The sequence below is a fragment of the Oreochromis niloticus genome, linkage group LG14 (genome assembly GCF_001858045.2).
Source record: "Oreochromis niloticus isolate F11D_XX linkage group LG14, O_niloticus_UMD_NMBU, whole genome shotgun sequence".
Classification (NCBI taxonomy): domain Eukaryota; kingdom Metazoa; phylum Chordata; class Actinopteri; order Cichliformes; family Cichlidae; genus Oreochromis; species Oreochromis niloticus.
Window position 1 is genome coordinate 33615786 of NC_031979.2, and position 24752 is coordinate 33640537.

Below are 24752 nucleotides of genomic sequence, written 5' to 3' on the forward strand. Positions count from 1 at the left end.
ATGAATGAACTGATTTATTTCTTATGCAAAATAGTGTATATACTGTATAAAAATTTGTTTACAAATCATTACAGTGACAATATAAGGCAGTTATAGTACAATTTTCTCCCAATTCAAAAAAACACAACAGGAAAATGTACACACACATGCACTGTAATGCAAAATACTGGCTCTGTGAAGGCACTTGGTAAAATCATGAAATTTAAGGCTTTGACTGTAAGATGGAGTTTCAGTTTTTGCTGGAACACACTTAGAAGCTCATTTTTGGAACAAAATACGCCAAAGACACAGATATAAAACAGGAGACATATTTGCATTCAAAGTGGTATAGCATCTGAACATGGAAATTTAAACCAGTACCTCAGCCTCAGCACCACTGTTTGTGGTTCAGAAACAATGTGGGACTCCTACTGAGTATACAGTACCAAAGCTATTACAGTGAATGTACACTTCCTTTTAACAAGAAATTTCCATAATGCTACTAGTATAACACACCATTTTATATGGTTTCATATACAAGTACCTTTGATGTATACTGTACAACTAAGAAACACAGCGCCTCACTGACATTTTTTCTCATCCTGAAATGTGTGCCAGATTATTGTCAAGGCCATTCCAATGACAAAATTATAAACTAATGCAAATACATAAAAAACAAGTGCATAATGCTGTGTCTTTCTCTTGGATTCTGCTATGTACAGCGCCAAACAAGTGGCAGGATGATGTCACATGACGAGGTTAGTGATGTTTTCCAGTCTCCCAGACTTTTCTCATCAACAGAAAATACTGCAAATGTGTCATGTTCTCTAAGGCTTTGTTTTCTGCTACTAAGAATAGGAAATAACTGAAATACAACAAAAAACCCCAAACAAAAAGATACACAAATTATAAACACACACAGATACAAAAACATTAGTGCAAGTTGTAGAAATATAAAAATCAGCATTTAAAAAAAAGTGTAATAACACTGTGCTTGACATAAAAAAATTAAAGGTGAAGAGTTCATCCCATTATTTGTCATGGATAATGCATTCATTTCCTACCCTCAGTCCATCCACCTGTACCTTGAATTATCTGTGTCCTCTTGATTTCTACTAGTACGTCTGTCCCTCTAGAAAATCCTCAGATTCCTGAGTTATAGCGAAGATATATACATACGTGAATCAGGACATGCACATGTAACAACTAACAGTGAGGAAAGACTGGTTTGTTCATACTATGAATCGCTCAGTGTACTTGATGCACAACTAACAGTAAAAACCCCGGAGAAGATACAAGAATTTGTTACAGCGGTATACCGAGCTCCGATGCAAATCCTGTATTATTAATATGTTTTTTAATGGAAGTACCTTTACTTTTATTTGCAATTTATTTATTATTTTAAGATGTATATTGGGAATAAATCCTTAGATGGAGTGCAGCCAACACTGTGCAACAGTTGGTGGCACTCCATGGAGTTCATATTTTGACACTTTTGACAATTTGTAAGCTAATGAAAAATAGGGTCAAGTTAAAGCAATCAAGCAAGGCATTCTGAATTTCTTCATAAACTTTCTTATTGTAGGTATTAACATAACCTTAAAAAAAAGGTTTTCTGATCAGATAATTCACCTTGTGTAAAACTGGCTGTGCTGGTTCTTTGTTCCACGAATGAGTGGAGTTTCTTCTTGAAAAAAACCCACACAGTTTCCTTGGGTGTGACAGGTCCTCCATAGAACTGCTGATTCACTGTAAAGTTCAAGCTTCTGGGTTTAGTCTGGCAGTGTCTGAGCTGGTTTTACAAAGAGGTTTATTTATTTTTAGCTTAATTACTCTTTTGCATTCAGGTAGTTGAACAGAAATGGTATGTTACAGCTAAAGCAACAGGGAATTCATTTCTCTGATTGTGCTGGTGTGTGTGGCATTGTAACATGTAATGTAGATCTCTTCACCCTCTTATTGGTAAGGGTGTATCCGGCTGCTACAGCAAATTACATTTTACACTCACTTGGCTCTGGATAGTGTAATAAAACTTCATATGAGACAAGGCTGGCTTATAAGGTGTTTTTTCAACCCCTCATCTCAAAAGAAAGGGGTTGAAAATAAAATAATGCCAGTCCTTCACGTCCTTGGAATGAATTTGGCTGCTTGTTTATGAGTATGTCTGTGCAAACTATGTATAGAGAGGCACATAAGGTTTCTTATTGCTGTTAGAAAGAATCAGCAACAGGCTGGATTTTGTTCTTTGTACTTGGACTGGGATAGCACACTTTGGCAGTGACCAGTCTTGTCATTTTTAAGAGTGAGTCTGTCACTGCCAGGGCATTTTCTTGGATCCATTCCTGTCCTCGAGCAGCTCAACAGTTGGAGTGCGATTGGGAGTGGAGTGGCATGATGACTGTAAAGGCAATGTGGCTGTGGAGGATGACACTGGCATGTCTAGACTCTCCATGGAGTCAGAAAGGGTTCGGTTGGTTTCGTGCTGTGGACAGAGGACATAACGGTTGGGGTGGTGGACCTCTACTGTAGTCACAGACTCCAGGCCTTTCAAGCAGAGAGGGGATGAATGTCCAGTGGGATCCCGACCACCAACGGCTCCGAGCTCCATGGAGGACTCGTCCATGTTCACGTATAGAATCTCATCTGGATCTTGTGGGTCTGGCAGATCCTCCAGGGCTTTTTCTAGCTCACAGCGCAGTGACTCGAATGATGGACGATCTTTTGGGCTCAGCAGCCAGCAGGAGAACATCAGGGAATAGCTGGAGAAAACAAAGGAATGTTAGTGGAGAATGTACTGTTACCATGTTAGCACATGAAAAACAGTTACATTTAATATCCCATAGTAACTAAATATTTTTATAGAAATAAACAGTTCTGCATTTCTATGTAATTTTTTTCCAGGATAAAAGTATGTATTCCATACTTTTAAATATTGAGTTAATTTCTAATAATTAGCTCTATATTTCCCCCTTGATCTTCAAAGGTCAATTTTGTGTGTGTTAAATTTTGGTTTATATTTTAATACATTCCGTGTTTAAAATCCTCTTTTTTTCCTCACTTCAGTTTTCTGTGCTATTATTTATAATGTCAGTGTGACCGTCAAAGAATCTTAATCTCAAAAATTCTCAAAAACACTTCTTTAAGAGCAGACAGACTGGAGAAGTCTTTAAGCGTGTAGCCTTGGTTGATTTATGGAAACAGGGTACTTATAATGAGAAGGGAAAAGATTTCATTATCAGTAAAGTGTTTTTGTCAAGGATACTCACATGCTGTCCAGACAGTCTGGAGGCTGCTTGAGACGGTTTCCTTGTCTCAAATAATCATAAATCTCACTATTTTCGACCCCAGGGTATGGTGTCTGGCCCCGAGTGGCGATTTCCCACATGGTGACTCCAAATGACCACTAAGAGCGAGCACGAGAAAGATGGAGAGGCGTACAGGGAAATAAAAAGAGAGAGGGCGAGGAAGGGTTTAGCATGAATTCCTGTAGACTTTACACACCTTGTCACACATTAGTGAAACATGAGTCTACACTGGTCAAACACTGGCTATGGAAAAATATCACAGTCGTGTTTGTCTTGGAATTTTGGACATCCTACTTTATGAACAAGCACTAAAGAATGCAGATCATTTTAAGTGCTTGCACTGTATAAACACAACTGCACATGTGCATCGACACGTAGGCCCTTAAAAATACTGTATATGTCACTAGCTTACCAGCTGCTAAAGTTGATATCGCTCACAGATGTTGGTCAGGACATATTTATACTGAAATTTACATATATTTTGGTAAATAATTTTGTCTTCATGATCAGCTGGTATGCTTAAGCAATGTATAAAATACTTGTTTCTGAGAACTTTAGGTCTTGTAAAAAATTTGACGACAAAGCTTTAATTCCCAAAACACATTGTTAACTTTTTGAGAAGCAGTATTTTTATTCCCAAGCCTCTCTAATACTGAATGCCTTTGTTCTGTAGGGCACACAGTAACAAACACACAGAAGATGAACTTACCACATCACTCTTTGTAGTGTAGACGCGGTCAGCTAAGCTTTCGATGGCGATCCATTTTACAGGCATCTTGGAGATCCTGCCCTGTCTGTAGTAGTCTCCATTGTAGATCTTCTTGGAGAGGCCAAAGTCAGCCACACATACATTCATATTCTCATTCAGCCTGTGAAAGGGCATTTAGACATGAGCTAGTTATTACATTTGTGCTGGTACTATATATATTGAACAGTATCTACATATCGACAGTCTTATTCAATTTAACATCCAAAACATTTGTTTTATAACACTCATAAACTGGTATGACTTGCTTGCATCATTAGTCTTTTATTCTAGCAAAAAAGAGACTAATGCCTAAAACTGACATCTAAGAGTAATGTTTAATATTGAGCAAAGTGTGTAGTTCTTGCTTTACTTCTTCACAGAGATTTTCTCCAAACATTGTATGTTGGATAAAAAAACAAGGAAAGAGAAAGAGCAAACGAGAACACCCACAGGAAGTGAAAGAGCAAAATGCAGAAGCAGAGATTGTGCTTACATGCAGTTGCGGGCAGCGAGGTCTCTGTGGATGAAGTTCTTGTTGCTGAGGTATTCCATTCCCCTGGCAATATCGGTCATGAACTTAACCAGCATTTGAGATGGGAGGTACTGCAGGATAATACAGAGAGAAATAAGTTTGGTTTTTGTTCTTTGTCTAACAAAGCTGACGTGTATTTTCTGTGCAGTAGAGGGCACCAGAGCCCATTGTGTTGCAAGTCTAATTGGAGCACTCCTTTGCTCCAGATACTCCTCATGTGGAAACAATAGAGTTCAGCTCCACTGCGTTCTTGGAAACTGTGCAGAACTCATGGGTGTTTCAACACTGTGTATGGATCTTGTTTTGATTAGGGTTGTGTTACCCAACTTGGCTATTCAGGGACTTACTGCGTAAGGCAGTTTAAAAAAACAAACAAACCCAAAACAAGTATTAATACGTAAAACTGAAAATAAAGACGTGTGTTTTTGTAATCTCTGACTGTACGTGTTGCCGGAAAAAGTATGGGTGGAGACTTGTTTAAGAGATCTTTGAATCTCTGTTGAACTTTGGAACCTATTTAGCTGACAGACATGTGAACTTGTAAACTCCAAACCTATTAAGCTGTTAAGCTGTGTGTGACTGTATGTGTGCATATGCATAGGTGACTGTGAGTGTGCATGTCTGTTGCTGATTTTGTGCATTTGTTTGCTGTAATCAGACTAACCACAGGACAGTCTCCCAGCCTTGAGTATAGCAGATAACTGTGCAGATCTCCGTGTTTCATATACGGCAAAATGACCACAGGGGAGGGATATCCTTCACTCTCCACAGTCTGTAGACACACACCTATTAAAAAAACAAAAAACAAAAAGAGCTTAGTATGCACTGAGACTTCATGCCTCTTCTGTCTATTCAGAAATTAACATCATTTTACTCTTAATCCCAAAAGTCTTGAATGTGTATTTAAATAAGTGTCTTCATCTGAAGAAACAACACACAATAACTACAACACAAAGGATTTGTTCTATGGCTCTGTTTTCTTTGGCTCTTACACAGAATTCAGAGTATATCTGAGCAACAAATGCCTTCAGCGTTTTTAGTTGGATGCAGACAGAAATTTCCAAACCTGAATGGCTATGTGTCATTAAGTGTAAATTAGAAAAAAACACAACCTTTTGCAATTTGAAACTTTTGACATGCCAAGCAGCAAAAATGCCAACTCACCAAGGAGCCTCATTACATTGGGGTGGTCGAACTCTTTCATGCAGGCAGCCTCTCGGAGAAAATCTTCCATCTCTGAGCGTGTGCATATAGCAACTGGGGAGAAGAAGGTACAGAGGGGAAGCCACATCACTCAGTGGGTAATGCATGGCACTAAAACCAAAAGGTTGACAGTTTGCAAGAATAAGAAATAAACTATTTCAGAAGGCCTTTTGAGTCCCTGGATTTATTTAACTGTGAGTTCATGCATGTCAGCATTTTTAACCACTGAGGTCGTTTAAATTTCTCAACTAGAGTCCCTCCATAATTTAGCTTTGAAAAAAACATCTAAAAAAATTATATGGGGTAAAACTTTCTCTTCTGCCAATATTTTCTAAAAGCTGACTTTGTCCGTTTTCTGATGAAAACTGAGATATTTGCCCTGAACACTTGTAAATTTTTGACCCAGGAGGCTGCTTATCAAATGCCCTGTGTTCCAAAGATGAAGGGATTCATTGTAGTGATTGCTGAGTACTTTTACTGTCTACTCACTTTTCATAGTCTTGACAGCGACTTTGAGAACAAACTCTTCTTGAGTCAGCAGCCCTTCCATCACAGAGCCAAACTCCCCTGAAGACAGAAACACGTAGTTTAAAGCAATTGAAAATCACCTCTCATTAATTTCTCAACTGTAAACAGTTTATACAACTATTAAACAGCAAACCGTTTTACTATACAAATATATAACATATTTGTCTGACAGGAGATAAGTAGAAACCTGCATTGGTGCTATGGCAGACAAGTCTATGAACATGTACCAATTTTGAAAAAGAAGTGTTAACAAAGCCTGAGATTAAAAATATATGTATATTAATAAAAACAACAAAACACCGAGCACTACCTTCTCCCAAGGTCTTTCCCAGGGTTAATTTATGTCTGTCCACCATCACATCTTGGAGCTTCTGCTTCAGCTCATCGCTGATGCCCAAGCTGTTCACTGAAGAAGGGGGAAAAACAGAATTTTAATGCTGCTTAGTTGCCTGAAGCAGTTTAATTAACAACACAGAAATGAGAGAATAACAGCCTGATTTTGCCAAACAGCCTCGCTAGCTTTCCCAAAACCGCAATGCATGACACTAAGCCAAAAACAAAGTGTTTACTTGTAAAACTCCACCAAAATGAGCATTAGTCTTTCCAGTTTAAACAGTTTCTTAGTCCCATTAATACATTATTTGAAGTTGCATTCAGATAATACATTATCTTTTGTTATGCACTTTTTCAGGTACATGTGTTTGTTGCAAGTCTAACATAGTTTTATGTCTAAACAACAAAACCATTTAAAAGTGAATCAAAATGTTACCAGGACCTAACAAATAATATAATGTACTGAAAGTAAAAGTGCTTCAATTACAATGCAAAGAAGTGCAATATTCTTTAATAAAATAATATTTAAATAAAGCTCTGTTGGGAATATGTGACCCCAGTTTTGTTTTTTGTTTTTTTCTATAAGTCAATGTGATCCTGCAGGGACCAGGTTGGGTTGAGGGACATGAGGTCAGAGGATTAAGCTGGTTTAAATACTCACTCCACAGCTGGCTGTCATTGAGCTATAGTGGTAAGCTGACTGCGCTACACATTTTAGCTCTGTTTTCACATCTGGGCCAGGATGTGACAAGGCTACAACATGCTCAGAGATCCCCTCCAGCTGCTGCTACACCATCAATCTGTCAGGCATTGGACAACAATTTACTCGGTCTTCAGGCATGTTCCAACACATGCTGGCGTGACCAGCTATTAGCCAAGGCTTCTAACATCTAGAGCTTCGGGGTTTGACTCCACTCTGAGAACTGGCTGAAATTACCGGTCAGTGTCCACAGCTTTAATTCTGTCCAAATCTCTCCAATCTGATTCTTTCCCTTTTACCCAGTGCAACTTTCTTCATTCACTCTGAGTCTATAATATCTCTTCATCTCTGTATCTTGGCCCCTCTTATTTTACTGAATAGTTTTTTTGCTCTTTTCCCTGCAGTTTTATCTTACTCCTGGCCTCTTTGCGGCTATGGCAAGCTGAGACTTGACCACGAGGACTACAATACTGTGTGTATTGGTTACAATGGCAAGACAGGTATATCAAATCATGAGGACTCGCAGGGACTGCTGGCTGGGAAAAGCACACAAAATACTGTTTCTATGATGCTACCAGTTTGAGTTAAATGGTACTATTACTTTATTTCCCAACGCCACATGCCTTTTCCCAAATTGGAAATGTGGAGCAGTTATTTTAACTTGTTTTTAACATCTCCAGTATCATGTTAAATTTAACTTTAATTTGCTTATCTGAAGAGTCTAGTTTAATTTTGATGTTCATGCTTGATTGCACAGGCCATAACTTCATTACTACATTTCCTGCGTATCTAATTAATAAGCCTATTAAAAGGCTGCCTTATGTAATATAAAATGCTCACTGTTGCTATGGCGTATGTCAGCTGACTGAACTCTCCAGGGCTATTATTACTGTGGGAAACGAATTAAGTGTTAGTGCATTTCTGGCTTTGATCAACCAAAACAAACTAAAGATGTTTTCTCTCGCTTTGAAATAATGAGAATAGAGCTGCAATCGTATGATGCTTTTTTTCCACAGAACTGCTGGTTCCTGTTATGTCTCTTTCTTTAAGGGCAAGTTTGGGCATGCTGCTAATAAAGAGTACCTGTTTCTGCCAAAAGGACAGTTGGGTGCAAATACAGAGTATCAGCTTTCTGCCAAACATGGCAGACTACAGAGGAACTCACATGTTGCTTCTGTAGTCCTACGGCTGTATGATCGGCGAGCACGGTACCTGACCACCAGCTCTCCACTCTCCATCATGGGTTCAAACGCCTCTCTGTGAAAGAATCACAAGAAACAGAGCAAAACACAAAGTCAGGTCACACCAGTGAACAAAAGTGAAAGATGGCTTTGGGCCACATTTAATGAAGCTATTTTTAGTCTTTCAAAACAAATGTTATTGCTTTATATAAATGCTTTAGAAGTGTGCAAGTGAGGCAAGCAGGCTGAGACCCAGAAAAAATTGAGACTTTTTGGTTTGGCACAGTCACTGAGTCCCTCCCTTCCAACCACAAGGAGCAGTAACACCCTACGCACCCAAAGCGCGTCTCCTTGCGCCGCAGTTTGGCCACGTAAACAGCCAGGAACACAGCTATGGACACAGCACCGGTAATGGCCATCACCACATAAAACCAGTGCCAGGAAAAGGCTGGGGGCGATGACGGACCTGAAGGAAAGGGTGTGGATGGAGACAGATGAGCATTTAGTAGTGTAGGTCTTGTAATTTGGAGTGGGGATTTAGGAGTTTAAAGCAGTAATTAAGTCATTTTATCGAAGAAGAAAGAAGACATGATTTGTGTAAGTTATATTAGCAAGATGACAAAAAGCATGCTGAAATATACATGCCGAATTGTTGGGAATAATGGTATGAATCAAGTGAAGAAAGTGACAAAGCAAACTCTTTGAGCTAAATCAAAAAGTCCTTCTTTTCCTAAAAACATAGTCCTTTTCTTCACTCTAGAAATATTTTGCTGTGCCATTTCCCACACTGAAATTTATTCTCCAGTCACTGCCACAATTTACCGCTGAACACTCACAATCTCTACCCAGTGTTTACAACTTCTCTTTCTTTTCATACTCATCCTCCCCGACTTTCTTTGCTTCTTTTTCTCCTCTCATTTGCCATTTTTGTTGTTTGAATTGTCTGTCTAGCTCTGTTAGACAAAGCAAACAGAGATGCTCATTGCTCCTGCCAGTTATAAATATTTATGATGCTTCTCCTCAATCAGCCCCATACCCCTCTTCCCCTTTCCCTTCTCTGTGAGATCATCTTCTCTTTTTTTTCTCTTCCTTCCCTTTTTTCCCAAAATACACAGTGAAAGAGACTAAGAAGAAGTAGTGCAGTTATGGAGAAAAAAAACCATGAGCTCACTTCCACTATCACTGTCATTGTGTGCTACTCAGAGAGGTGACAGAAGAATGTTTGTATGTGTACATAAATCCAGTCATTGCTCACCTCTAAATTCACCCATTTCTGCTGGTGTAAAAAATAGAGAGCATGTGTTAATATTTTGACTTTTTAAAACAGATCATATCAAGTATATTTTAGCAACCACAATTTCATCAAACGAAATCATTGCTTTTAAGAATAATACGTTAATCACACCTGTTGCAATATATTAAGATTTTGTTACTCACCAGGAACGTTGAGTGTCAGAGTCTGAATGGGTGCCCAGGGTCCTTGACCCGCCCCTGTATAGGCACACACTCGGAAAGAGACATTGGACAGGGGGACAGACAGATTGATTGCGAACTCAGTGCCCAATCCAGTATCAATGACAACCTGAAAGAAAAAAAGGGACTGTCATTATTAAGAAAAATTGACATTTTCTCCATGCATTTGTAAATTTAACAACTTTGTTGACTGTGAATGTGTCCCACACTGACCTGCTGAGTAGCAGGTGTGCTGTACTCCACCATGTAACCCTGTAGCTTCCCATTTAGTTTTCCTGGTGGCTCCTCCCACATTACTAGTACCTCTGTCCCATTTAACTTAGCAGTCACATTAGCTGGTGGATTTTCAGGCACTGAAAAAGAAAAAAACAAGAAAAACAAAGCTTAGAAGCATCTCAATTTTCTCCCCCCTCCTGCAGACTAGGATTCTCTGTTTTCCTCTGTTTTTCCCTCTGTGTTACCTTGCCCACTAGTAGGTGGAATTAATCAGTGCATCTGGGAGCACCTGTCCACTTAACTTGTGTCTTTCACACAATTTGTAATGACTCATGGAAACATCATAGCAATTTTTATTTATAATTATTGTAAGTGTACCATCAGTACTTTAACTGTGTGCTAAGTGGCCTGTGTCCAGCGGACTGGAGTTAGCCAGGCATGTGTTGTTTTGACAGCTTAGAGCCTCTAGGGTGTGGATAACTCAAGCAGCTGGAGGGAGAAGATGTCAAAGAATGTGGAGAATTTGGCTTTATTAGGACAAAAAGGCATCTGAGGGCACCGCAGACAGGGGTGATTAGTCAAGTTCAGAAGCTGTTCTGGCCTTTCTTTGTCATCATGGTTCAGTAAAGTCCTGTGTCTACTTCACTTCATGCAGTTCCTTTTCTGTTGGCCACTCCTGTTATTGCTTTATTCATTCTTGTCTGGCTTTGTTTTTGGCATTCGGGAGAAGAAAGGGGGGAAAAAAAGGCATCTGGCTACCAAAATACCCACTGGAGAGAAAATCTAGCTGAATAACATGCTAGAAATAGTGTGAGGAATTTATGCACTGTGTGTGTGTGCGCGCATATGTGATTGATGCACTGTTGAGCACAGAAAACCAAGAAAACTTTCAATAAGAAGAAGTGAAGGCTTATATCCTGTGTTAGTGTTTAAAGCTTACTTTGTGTTTGCTTCTCACTCTTGGTATGCTCCCAAAGTCACACAAACAAGCTGGACACCCACACACACCCACGCATGAGCTAAGTCACCGTGAGGGGGGAAACACAGCCCAGCCCTATGGATGATGTTATCAGGAAGCGTTTGGCGGGTGATTGTTTCCACATGTGGTCCTTATTCTGCCTGCCAGCGGCAACAAAAGCAAACTCTAAGTCAAGTTTGTTCCAGCAGTTCGGCTCCGCATTTGCTTCATCATCTGCCGGACTTTCTCTTTCTGCGTTCTCCACCTCTTTGTTGCCCATACTCTTTTACTCTCCTTCTCATTTTCTCTCTTTCCCTGACTTCTATCCAACACAATTCCATCGTTTCTTTCCAAGTTTTCTTCTCCTTCATTGCTCTCCCTGTTTTAATGCCGTTCTTTGTTCACGTCACAAGTTCATTTGAACAGAGATGTTGATGTAAAATGTAGGATTAAAAAAAAGAGTTTCCCTTGTACAAAAATAATGAGATTTGCAAACTTCAAAAAAGGAAATGAGATGTTTATTTGTGCTTTTTTGTAAAAATGCCTCGTGTTTTTTATTCTTCTGAAAGAAAGGAAAGCAAGCCCTGACTTGGCAAGAGATTGAGAGAGAAACTCTTGAGCCACAATTAGTTCACTACAGCAAAGGTTCAGATTTGAATCCACATCAGACTTACTGTTTCACATCCTGTTGGGGTGAAGAAAGTGTCAAATGATCAGATTTGAAAGTTGTTTGAAAGCAGGGATGTGACTCTTTCCTCATTCTTTATTCTTTTTTCCCCCATTCTTGCAGGCTGTATCCCCTTTATGTGGGTGAACATATGTATGGAAAAAGGTCATCCTTAAGCCAGAAACTGACTGGTTCCCATACATGAGAACCAAGACAGCTCTACACAGGAAACATGTGCAACACAAATGTTAGTGTCATCAAAAATGTCTTAACTTTTAAGGCCATCCACCTTCTTTCAATTTAACAGCACAACCGACTGCTGTCTGTCTGGGAAAAAGAGTCACTTAATGCTTGAGAATGCATTTTTGTTGGCAGTAGTATTAAGCAGGATTAAAACGTGACACGTGTGCACGTTGGGGTATGTCATCATGACTCACTTCCATTGGGACAGTGAATTGGGCTGTTCTGTGACTGTTTATTACATCTCTTTGGGGGTACAGACTGACGTTATGCAAGGTGTGTACAGAGAATCAGGACTCCATTAACAGCCATTTAGTTTCTTAGTTTATTCTTTGTGTGTGTGTGTTTTTTAATTCTGGGGTTCTTTTCAGACAAATAAAATAGACTTACGGTATGTAAATAAATGCAATAAATGTAAAATCTCATCTCATTGCCGCGTTAGGATTAGCGGGGTGACATGGGTCGACTCACTTCCTCTCCCTCTGACCAGCCCTACCCCCTCATCCTCCAGGGAAAAAAGTAGACTGGGAAAATAGCTAGATGAGTGTTTTCTCAAAGCACCCCCTTCTCCCATTTTTTTCTGCCCTTCCATCCAGTCCTTCCCTTCTCCCACCACCAGCACTTTTTCCCTTTTTCCCACAGCGCCTAGCTCTGTGTTCTGGAAAGGAAAATCATAAGTCAACTGAGGTTAAAAAGGAGGGGGGAGAAATGAAAGATGAAGGAGTCAAGCTGAAAAACTGGATTCAGAAAAACTTGTTCAGCTTGTTTGGGGGTGCAGGAAATCACATCCTCAGCAATGTTTGTTGGATGAAGTAGAAAACAATGGCTGAAAGACAAATGAGTAAACGCCAGCCCAGCTCATCTGGAGGAACCAGATGAAGGACACGAGACATAAAGGGAGAGAGAGTTTAGCATATATATGCACAATTTATGAAGGATCTAAGGAGGCAGAAAGCTACTGAAGACTTCAGGCTCAAGAGAAAAACCTTGTGGGAGTTTGTCAGAGACTCCAGCACTGAATCACATGGAAAATGTGGAAAATATTGCTGTGCTGTAAACAGTCAAACTCGCTCTATTATTCTCTAACTCAGTTTACCCTTAATGCCTCCTGAACTATTTTTCTAGCTAAATGTTGTTTCATTTGTCACTTTTTTCCTGTGAAACGAAATGAAGATTGCTTTAGCTTAAAAAAAAAAAAGAACTGAAAATTCTGCATGTTCGAGGACTGCTTCCCTTTTGCGTCTCCCATTTATGAGAAAATGAGAAATACTATGTTTACAGATTACAGCAGCTTCCCTCATGGAAACCCCCAATCACCGCTCCTGTGGCATATCTTCTCTCTCCATTCCTATTTATCCAGGGATACAGAAAGCATGAGCTGGCATGGAAAATCCCACCTCAGTCTACACTCAAACACAGGCTAGCATTAGAGTTTGGACAGAGTGCTGCAATCCTAACTGAAGCCTTTCAGGAGAATTTAGCATCTACCTTCCTTTTCCCCATCACAGCCTCTTCTGTCCCCTCAGTGCTAGTCAGCCTTCTATTTCAAGAGTTTACATTTAAAGCTGGGTTCACAAGGGTACAGTCACTCACATCTGGTAACCTTCATAAACACAGACTAAGGAAAAGGGGCACAGTAATGAATATTATGACTAATGGTGCACTGTAAACTAATTCCCCAACTCCATGTTATCAGAGTTCAGAATGAGTCTTGACTCATAATGATCCAATTTGAAAATCATTCAAAAGACTCTGCAGGGAATTAAATCCACCTTAAAATAGATCCAGAAAAAGGGATCATGGGGCAAAAACAAATGTAAGTGCAGTGCTGCTGAGGAACTTTTGCTAGCTTGAATTCTAGACAAGACAGAAAACAGTCAAAGTGACTCATACCCAAAGCATAAGACAGCTTTGAAACATAGCTGGAGTATGTTAACTACATCTTAAACATAACATAGTATCAGATATGCAGACCTAATAAGTGAATTAGACTTAAGTCAGAGTTCCAGACCTAGCATATGAATTGGGCTTTAATCTACTTTGTCATCCTGGAACAGAACAGCTAGGCCCCGTGAAGCCATCATCTTTATTATTACTGTTTTAGTCCTGTTGAATAGGCTTAGCTGAGAAAACAACACTAACACATGTTCAGTGTGACTGAGGGCATCATTCTGTTAGCATATACTTGCTTCATGCACTTGCACATTTAGCAGTAAAAGTATCCCGCTGGCATTTGTTTGAAATGCACTTATAGAAAAATGACCCTTACTACAGAACAAAAACACCATAAAAAGCAATTCAGTGGTGTTTTTGTTACTGTGTAGATTCTGTCCTGGACTGGTTACAGTTCACAGAAGGAAGGCGGGAGACTTAGAGCTAGGTCAGTAGTCAGATAACAGAGGCTTGACCTTGAAATACTTCTGAAGAAATAATCTCACACACAGCGACATAAAAAGATGCGCACATCCGGACAAGACATCCTTGGTGAAAACAAACAACTCTGCAAAACTAACCTCCTTCTTTGGTACGTAGCTCCACCCAGGGAGACCAATCGGATGGGCCTTGGCTGCTATGGCAGGCCACTCTGACAGCATAGAGGGTGTGAGGCTCCAGGTCTTTGATGATGTGTGAGGATCGTGGCATGGACACAGTCTGATTATGGATCAGCTGATGTGGGCTTGCTATGATGGACTCTCCTGAAAGTTTAGCCTGGAACATTAAGATGATAAACATTATACTTTGTATACTTTGTAATCAGTGGTTCCTATTAATCTGATTTACTGGTTTATGTGCAAACAAGAAGATGATGTGCTGTTTTTGAGTCCAAATAAAGACTGAAAACAATATGAGGAGAAAATAGAAAATCACTTTGAACCATGCCAGTCTCTTTAACAAATCAAGAAATTTCTGTATGCATCTCTGTGCTTTGCCTGTCTAGACAACTGTTTATTTAAATTTCTTCACAGATAGGTGAATTGGTTGTACAGACAAAATGGAAAAAAACTGAATTCTTGTCTGCAGTTTCTTAAGCTATTATTTGTTGCTGCTGGAGGTGGTGGGGTCATTAAGTGTTAATTTTTAACAATGCTGTAAAATGCTCCTTTGCTGCTCTGAACAAAAGCCAAACTCAGCAAGGTAGACTAAAAGCAGAACCCGCCAACCAGACATCACAGGCAGAAACCTGCTGTCTCTGCAAAGTCTTTATGGTAAACACATTTAAAGAGGAACACAAGAAAACAAAAGCTTCTCTGCAGCAATTTTATAACCACATTAAAGTTGCTGGTCTAGGCTATTATTCTGCAGCATTGTTCATTATCAACAAGCTTGTTTGAGATGGGTGGAGTTCACAGGTAGAGTTACAAACATTATAAATAATATGCCTAAAAATGAGCAGCCACACAAACAGATGTTTGTAGCAGGTGCTGATGTGTACTGTTTTACCATATAAAGCAGGGAGGGGTAGAGGATGAGTTATGGCAAGAAAAGCAAAGCAAAATCTCTTTTCTTTAAAACTAGGCTAGCAAAAGGCTCTGAACTAGAGAATTACCAAAAAACATGAGGAGTGAAGAGGTCATGTAGTATAGGAAGCTTAAGTCTTTTTCCTTATGGCATGAGTTAAACATCTGAGGATGTCTTAAGTTGCATGAATGAGGAGAATTATATGAATGTGCGAGGGTTTGTGAAAGCTCGATGAATCACCGTCCAGCCTGCAAAACAAGTGTGTTTAATCTAATAGTACAACTCAGCCCTGAGTCACTCTCCAGCATGCATTCCCCCTTGTATGGCTCAGACCCACAATACCTGCTGTCACTGACTTTTCCTGTTTTCTTTTAACAACTTTCTCCACTCCTTTCTTTCACCTCTCTAAACCATTGCCTTTTTCATGTTTCTCTTCACTACAAAAACAACTGTTAAATTCAGCTTTTTGCCCCATTCTCCTGAAGTAGGCCCCTTTTCTTTTTCCCCTACAAGGGTAAAGGGGTTAGAAAGAGATGGAGGAAGGGAGGGGGCAATAGTATCAAGAGGTATGAGGGGCAGCTTTATTAGAACCAGACGTTTAGGGGTGGTGCTGCAGTGTTCCCTTCTCCAGGAGAAAATTTTCCTCCTCTCAGCTATGAGCTATAACGGCCTCAAAGCATGATAGTGGCAGAGAGACACTTACAGAAAGAGAGAGAGGGAGGGAGCGGCCCTTCATAAGTCCAAGAGGCCACTTTCCCAGAGTGAAACATGATCCACTGGTACATGAATAAAGCAGGGAGGGGTAGAGGATGAGTTATGGCAAGAAAAGAAAAGCAAAATCTCTTTTCTTTAAAACTAGGCTAGCAAAAGGCTCTGAACTAGAGAATTAGCAAACAGAGGGTCAACGATCAATTGTTTACAGGTAGCTCAAACAGCTGCTGTGGATATTCCAGCTAGTGTTCTGAGCTAGAAGTGCTATTCACATCTCCCACATTTACCTCTTGTTTTTCTCACCTGAACAGAACAGTTGACTATCTGGTAGATACCTCCGAAACCAGGTTGCCACGATAAACGAAGTGTGGACTGAGTGATCTCTACAGCTCTCACATCCTGAGGTTTGTCTGGGAGAACTAAAGCAACAACAACAAAAAAATAAATAAATAAAAGATGTAAACATAATTATATGCAGATAAACTAGCAATGGCTGAAGTGATACTGCTTGCATGGGCTGACACCTACCAGTGATGGTACCAGATCGGGAGGTGGCCACACCCTTACGGTTTTGGGCCTCGCAAGAGAAGGTGCTGGTCCTGTTCAGGCCTGGACAGAGAAATGAAACATGCAGGTGTGAGGGGGGAAACACTTCGGCATGCTGAGTTGCATGTGATGTTAATGTGAGAAAAATATAACTAGAGTGAGAATAGCATGAGCGTAAAAGTTTCCATTCAGTAACATCCTCTGTTTGTCAGTAGTATTAGGTAGTAGGGTGCTTCTTCCTGAGAGTGTAATGGTTGTTAATCCAGGAAAGATTTTTCACAATGACTAAGAATTTACATTTTGATTTGTGGTATAAAAAAGTGAAAAAATGTGCAGCTGCTTCAGCTTTGGCAAGATAAGACAGTGTTAAACTTTTATACCTTATCTAAACATTTCAAGAAATTAACTTTATTCCATAGTGAACAGTGAATCTTAATGTGAGTAAATACATGCAGAAATCAGGTTTACTTGTTGCACATGTTTAAACAACGAGAGCTGACCAAAGCTGTGTACTAAGACGAATAAAAGAGAGGAAGAAAGAGCAGGATAAAAAATGTGTAGTATGAATTTCAATGGTAAAATATCAATTACTATAATATTAAGTTTGATCAAGCCAATAAAAAGCCATATAAAGCGTAGGTGGAGATTTGCTGATATTCAGGTTGAAAGACATCAAAGATGTGCTTATTCTGGTATAAATCATAATATTTTTAAGACCTGCATGTAGTTTTGATTAAATATTTTTTTCTCAGTTGGCTACTATAACCAATATGATTTTCCACAAGATCATCAAAAAAACCCCATTCTGGTTTTAACTGCTATTTGACGTAATTTGAGGTTTGGTTTTTCAAAACTGCAGCTTCATGATAAAGCAAAAGTTTTGGGAGTTGTAAATGCTTTTTGCTTTGTAGGCTGGAGAACAAAGAGGGCAGCTTAGCTGAAGTCTAGGTGTAAAATTCTGAGCTGCTGCCTTCAAGAGGAGCTGGGGCTCCTGTGAAGGGGGAAAACAAGTATGACACACTGACATTCAGCAGAGAATGAGTCCTCTGACAAAGTGACTCACAGCGTGCTCACACATTGAGCATTTTGTAATGCAACACAGGCCTACACACACAGACACACAGACAGACAGTGAAACATGTGACATTCAAGTTTATGACTCTTATCTAACACCCCAACATTGTCAATAAGCCACAAGCTGAGAGTGACAGAATCATGCAGTGTGTTTGTCCTGCGCCGACGGCACCATGCCCCCATTGTGCCGTGGCCGGAAAAAGAACAGGGGGTACGATCCTCGCTGGCTGTAGTGAGGGGTTGTGAGAAGGGAAAAGGAGGGAGGGGAGCGTGGGCTGACCACTGGCTGTGTGAGAGAGTGAACTGCTCACCAAGCCAGCTCGAGATTGCGCCACTTGCTCGTGTCTCCTTCCTTCCTCATCACAAAACCACAAAACAACATCCTTTAACAGCTGGAAATGTCATAATCTGTTACTAGGAAGAACCTCATGATCCGTGCAGTATTGACCAACAGTGTTAATGTCAGCTGAGAAAGGCAGTGCGTGGCTTTGGTACTTTTTTTTGCTAGACTAACATTTTCTTTGAACGAAGTAATAGTATTAGATTTCTCAATTTTCTTAAAAGGAACTGGGATTGTGAATACTTTAATGTTTCATGAATAACCTAAATGGTTTAGAACTGGAGGAGAAATGAAACTGATAATGAAGTTGAAAGTGTTGACTTTTGCAGGGGAGTAAACCAAATATGCAACATAAATTTATTTTGGTGAATAGATTTTTTGCCCAAGACACAATGAAAAAAGAAAAAGAAGAAAGAAGAACAGTTTATGAGGACTTCTCAAATCATGAAGCTACACGGACATGTATGGCTCTTGGTTTCTTGCTGGTTGGAATGTACTTCATTCCATTTCTCTTTATGGGCTCCTTGAAAGATTATTTGTGTTTGCCTTGGTTTGGACCTGTGGTCTGCCAGGCCAGCTGTCCATACCAGAGTTGTGAGTGTAGGTTACCATCAATCGAGTCCTAGTCAACACCATGCAGCCTGCTCCGATGAGTCAAACCAGAGCCCTCAACTGAACACCGCTGCTTACTCCTCCCTTTTTCCTTCTGACTCAGCCTCCTCTGTTCTTCAGACTGCCACTGGTAGGCTAGCTGGCAGGCATCTGTGGTTTGCATTCAAGCAGTAACAGAACCCCCCTCCTTTACCTCCTTCTTTCTTTTATCTCCTTATGTCCTCTGCACATCAATTTTCCATCTCCCAATTTCCCAATTGTCCTTTCTGTGCTTGCTGCTCCTTTTTACCCACAAAACCACAAGGCATGTCCTCAATGGATTCACTGGCAATGCGCCAGCCTGGCTCTCTCTGGGGAGGGTGGTTATTCGGTAGTATTGTTTTGGCAATGAAAGGAGGATTTGAAAGTCTTTCAAACACTGGAGATAGTTGCTAAGCAGTTTTTGAAGCAGGTCATTATAACTAGTCTAAATAGATTAGTTTCAAAAACTCAACTCTGAACCACAACCTCCTGAAGGAGTACTTCTTACTCGTCTAATATTTAATTCCCATATCAATTTTTTTTACCTGCAGAAATTAACATTTTTAACTTATTAATCATTTAAGTAATTAATCTTCTCAGTTCTTAAAATGTGAAGACCCACTTCTCTTGCCAACATGCTTGGGGGGAATTTTTTTCTTTCTTTTTTAAAAACATTTTGAACTTGATCATTTGTTATTGTTTTTATATTCTCCTGTCCATTTCACTGTCAGTGCAAAATTCTGTTTGTTTAAACTGGACTAACTAGGCTGTGGTGCTTGACTGAGTAAAACATGATACCTGTGAGGTTGAGGGTTGAGGGTGAGAGGGCCACTGGATCCATCAAAGAATTCAGAGGATGGCCATCCTGCAGCCAGATGACCGTGACTGGTTCGGGAGGCCCATGGGCTGCACAGTGAAGGCTGAAGGAGACATTCGCCACGACAGTCATGTGGTAGGGCTCCACAGAAAAATGAGGAAGGCCTGAGAAAGACTTAGCTGAGTCAGGGTCTCCACTCCTTTAAACAATCCAAATCTATAGACTTCTGTAGCTGTGGTTGCTTAATAACTCACCTTCCAGCTGAATACCACCCTCATCAGAAAAGGTCTCATTGCTTCCTGATAGAACAGCACATTTGTAGTAGCCCATGTCAGGGAGCTGGACCTTCTCAATTCTGTTATGTATATAAAGAGGAATATTTTCAAAGGTTTTGTAAAGAGCAGAAAATGTCAAAGCAAACTGGTAATACAGGGAGTTGATGTTTACGTTCTTTCTAAATTTAACATTCAGTCATGCCTGAATAAAATATTTCAAGTTACAGCAGATGAGATAAATGTGATTTTCCTTGGATTACAGAATTTCTTTAAAAAATGATTTCTCAGTTTCTCTACTATGAGTGGAAGTCAACATGGTGACATAATCCAGCAACAGCTGTGTTTGAGCTAGAAACAAGACGGGGTGGAAGAACAGGAAATAAACACTCACATTTTTAGACCAGGTGTGACTGCTTCACAATACATAATCCTTACATCTTTAAATGGAAAGAAACTTCCACATGTTAGCAGTCAAAACTGCATCCTACCTGAGTGTGCTTATGATAGTCCTACTGTTGCTGCCAGTGAGAAGTTGGTATTGATTATTTTCTGCATGCTCCAGTGGCACACCATCTTTCAGCCAGATCACATCAGGGGACTCCACGTCCTCACTCCCTTTACCATTCACTTTGCACTGCAATGTAACAGGTTTGCCCAGTGAAGAGATGACAGTAGTGGGACTCTCTACAAACTCCAAATCTTTGAGAGAGGAAAGAAGCAGAAGAACAGGTTAGCAAACTTATAAGAACAAGATTTCCCGCTCGTCTCTTTTCTATAGAATCTGTGCAGCTACACACTGAGGGTAGCATTACTTCAGACAATGTTTAGCTTTGTCTACAGTCTTGTTACATCAACTGATAACAGCTGATCTCAGTCCAGCCCCAAAAAACCTACTGCTGGCTAAGACGGTACCCTTCTGTGCATTCTTCAGGCAGATATCATACAGGCAACACCATGTCCTGCTCCTGCAAGCTGCTTTGCAACCCACCGTGACCCCCAGTGCCTTCATTTCATCTTTTGCTTGACCTTAATGTGATGTATGTTGTCACTTTGTTGATGCTTGCTTTGAGCTGTACATGTTTGTCTTGCTGTTTCTTTCATAGGACATAATTCTTCTATCAGAAACAGTCATCACTAGAAATGAAAGGTTCACTCTTTTTTGGAGCTAAAGTGGTCCTGACTCAACTGTGATTGATCTGCATGCATGTGCATGACACCCTTCAGTAGTTTAATTCACATAATTAGATTTAACTACATTAATCATGTCATCTATCCAATATAAAACAAAAATAAGAGAAACTGCCTAAGACAAACTCCCATAGATTAAGCTGAAATAATCCAAACAACAATTCAAAACCCAAAGATATTTAAATCACAGTGACACAAAACATAGAAAAGTAGTAAATCTCCACAATCCACAAGCAGCAAGTAGCAAATTTTGGTTTAATAAATGTCTGGAACATTAAATCATAAACAGAATTGCTGTTGTCCTATTAATCACTCAGCTAATATGTCCAGCACTAAAGTCTTCATTTGGTTCTGTCTGATAAATATTTATTACTTGTGACAGACTTACTTTTGCAGTTGCCAGGATATGATAACCCGAGCTTTTGAAAGACTCTGGTTATCTCGTGCTCCTACTGATAGTGAGGCTGACCTGAGAAGGACAGCACTGATACTGAGACAAAGGCTTCTTGTTAGAGGAAGGTTGCCCATGTTGCTTAAACAATGTCTGAGAACAGAGAGCCCAACACAAACTAAACGTAATTATAATCACAGCTTCTCCATAACAGTATTCACAGACCTGCAGCCTATAGATGTCTGATGTCAGAAAAATGTTGAAAACGGTGGATCATTCTTTTTTTTTTACCTTTTGAAACTTTCAATGATAATGAATTGGAATACGTAACTTAAAAACCCAGATTTTCTTTAAACCATGGACCTGGCAATTGCACATAAGATGTGCACAGATTTGTGATACAAGAATTCTTTTCTTTCTTTCGCAGCATCACATAAAAATGCAAAGCATCCACTCAACCAACCAAGCCAAGGCAACTCCTTGTAGATAAAGAAAACATAAATCATTTGAAGAAGAGCAAACTTGGTTTTCAGAGCAAGAATGAAAAAGCAAGATTTTCTCAAGCTTGTCAACACACCCTCCTAGTCTGTTTCATGGTCACCTTTCAACCTTTGACCCTTTACAAAGACCCCAAAGACCCATCTCATTATAACACACATAAATGCCCATAATTCAACAACCAAAAACAGATTTAAAATGCACCTTTTTGCAGGACTTATTTTACTCTTAACTATAACATGTCTCGACAGAGTGTGTGCTTCCCCACCTCTTTGTCTGTGTGTGTTTTCTGGCATTAAAAGTCATTCATCCCTTTATTTTTAAGCTTGGCTGAGCTCTTTCAATATTCTACATGACCCTGGCTTTGCCCCCCTCCCCCTCCAGTGCATTGAACCGAAATAGCCCCATTTTCTTTCTCTGTATCTTTTTTGCTGAGTTCATATAATAATAACCTTGTAAACATTTGACAAGATTGCAGACAGACAGAGAGAGGAGGCTACAGACAAACTGTGTGTCTCTGTTTGTGTGTGGCCTGTCTCCACTGATTCATTGGTGCCTAACTATTTCATCACCTCCCTATTGTTCCCCGAATTCCCTTCAGGTCCCCCACTTTTTCCCTGATCTTTTCTTTCCACCCTGCCTCTACTCCTACTCTCCACTCTGTGAGAATGCTCAGATGTTAAATGTCATTGGTTGTGCGCATACCAAAAATGTCTGACACAGTCTTAAGCATTTATCCTCCTCTCACTCCCTGCTTTATCCTCCTGCATTTTTAACAGTGTGGAATCCATTCACTGCCGTGCCTTTGCCCTTTCTCCTTTTCATGCCATTCATTGGATTCATCACTACACATTTTGCCACCTCCCCTCCAAACTCTCTACTCTTGCCCTCGTACCCCATCCATCATTGGATTGGAGTCTGAGTCAGACAAGCTCTGACTCACAAACCAAAGCATTTGGCCCCCTGAACCCCTCCTCATCCTTCACATCCTCACATCCAAATAGGAACTGAGACATCCGAATAAAATTCTCCATTCTTCACGTCGGTGTCTAGTAATCTCCCTGCCTGCTAGTCATACATATACTGAGGTCAGCTGCCCAAGAGACAGAGTGACCACAATGGTCAAAACATATAAGCTGACAGGTGGAGGTCCCTGTAGGCATACTGTTTTCATCGACTGGGTTCAATTAAAAGTTCCCAAACAGTCATGTTTTTTGTCAGTAAAGTTCGTTTTAAAAGATAGTTAACATACTTTTGAAATGATTCTGTATAGTGTAGAAAGACTATTTTCTTAAGAAATCGAAAATTTGGCTTTCATCTTTCTATCTTGGCGTTCAGCAAACATTCTCTTTGTTGATTATGATTCACCCATGTCTCAGCATATTTACATTAAATGCCCACCTTTCACTTGTTTCAGTACATCTATCACATTCCAAATCTTGTTCGCATGAACTCCCAGCATGAATAAACATTGATCACCTGATCTCAGAAACATTGCCCTTGAGCAGTTAGTGTTACTGGTTGTTACCTGTCAGGTAAAACTCCCCCTCACTTAGTTTGATTGTATTGTAATATAATAATAGTGTACAATAATATCAATCCTTCACTTGCTTTTGATAACTTTTTTTTTTTTATGTTGGCCAGATGTTGAACGCCCCTGCAGCTGTGGTTAGCCAAAAGCAAATTGAGTTAACAAGGCAGAGAGCTGACTGTGCTAATTGCTCTTTACGATGTTTCCCCCTGCACACAAGGTAACAACTAACAGGCATATTGGGTAAATAAAAAAAGCCGCCCCCGTTTCAGTTAAACCTTACCTGTCAGCGAATCTGCAGATGTTGGTATCCAAACCGAAAACATGACGGTGAGAATCACAAACGACCATGTAGACAAATTCATACTTTCTCTCGAAAACAAATGACCTCGGAAAAAGAGCTTCATGAGGAGAAGAGTCATCCTGGAAACATCACCAGACTCCATTACCGCATCGCAGCAGCTCAGAGATTCAAAGTTGTGTTTTGCTCTAAAGAAAAAGAAAAAATTTCTCTGACTTGGCAGGTACTGAAAATGGTGAGTATCCACAAATCAAGACCCAATCAAAGCGAATCCTCGCGTTTCAGTTCCCCATTTTAAGAAACCTGCGGTTAAAAAAAATCTCTGAATTGCCACAAACTCTTGAGTTTCCCTTATGCTGTTGCTTTGGTTGGTTTCAAACGGAGCAGGGCTGTCTCCATCAAAAACTTTCATCTACCGTGAAAAAGCGCACAGCAAACGACGCTCTAAACTTTCCTTGTCCAAACAAGAGTCTATTTCTAGCGACCAAGAGCGTATTTTTAAACCAGTCTTTCCTGTAGCCGGTTGTCCAAAGTCTCTATCCTGCCCACAGGTTCCCTGCGACTCCAGACATTCCCCTGGCTTTCTTATCCCTCTCCCCCTTTCAAACACGATTCAAATTCCTCAACTCAAGTTCTTTCCACCCTCCTCCTCATCCTCCTCCTTCTCCACAGTCTCCCTCCTTTTCTCAAAGGATGTGAGAAACTCTGCGGCATGCTGATTGTCTCGGCCCAATCTCCCATTCGCTTTTTAATTACACAGTGATGCCCTGAAGTTGTAAATGTCTCCGTAAATCAACAGTTTCGCGCTTGAAACACTGTTTCAAACACAAGCCTGTGCATTTCAGTGTGTGTAACATGACAGCATCATGTACATATATATAATGTTACAGACCTGGCTTTTTAATAATAAACTTTTTTCTTTTTT

At 40.1% G+C, this 24752-nt stretch overlaps 1 protein-coding gene across 2 annotated transcripts; it reads right to left on the minus strand.

Moving 5' to 3' along the window:
* axl (AXL receptor tyrosine kinase) lies at positions 1-24483 on the minus strand. 2 transcript variants are annotated; one of them, XM_005474819.4, is made up of 20 exons: positions 23810-24483; positions 20407-20617; positions 19898-19998; positions 19625-19807; positions 16762-16842; positions 16537-16652; positions 14577-14772; positions 10196-10335; positions 9947-10091; positions 9765-9785; positions 8846-8975; positions 8494-8585; positions 6606-6701; positions 6257-6334; positions 5729-5821; positions 5229-5350; positions 4526-4635; positions 3994-4153; positions 3246-3382; positions 1-2738 (listed from the first exon to the last, which is right to left on the minus strand). In XM_005474819.4, the coding sequence occupies exons 1-20, from the start codon at positions 23970-23972 to the stop codon at positions 2291-2293; spliced, it is 2823 nt and encodes a 940-aa protein (XP_005474876.2). In that variant the 5' UTR covers positions 23973-24483; the 3' UTR covers positions 1-2290. The 2 variants fall into 2 exon arrangements, with proteins under 2 accessions (XP_005474876.2, XP_005474877.2); XM_005474820.4 differs by having other exon boundaries at positions 9765-9782; positions 23810-24482.
* Between the last annotated feature and the right edge of the window lie 269 nt (positions 24484-24752).

Excerpts from the sequence above, each read along its gene's own strand:
- axl (XM_005474819.4), bottom strand. The coding sequence starts at position 23,972 with ATGGAGTCTGGTGATGTTTCCAGGATGACTCTTCTCCTCATGAAGCTC. Across the intron at positions 19,808-19,897 it reads GGGTGGTATTCAGCTGGAAG|GCCTTCCTCATTTTTCTGTG; the intron begins GTGAGTTATTAA and ends AGTCTTTCTCAG. Across the intron at positions 6,335-6,605 it reads GGGAAAGACCTTGGGAGAAG|GGGAGTTTGGCTCTGTGATG; the intron begins GTAGTGCTCGGT and ends TTCTGTCTTCAG.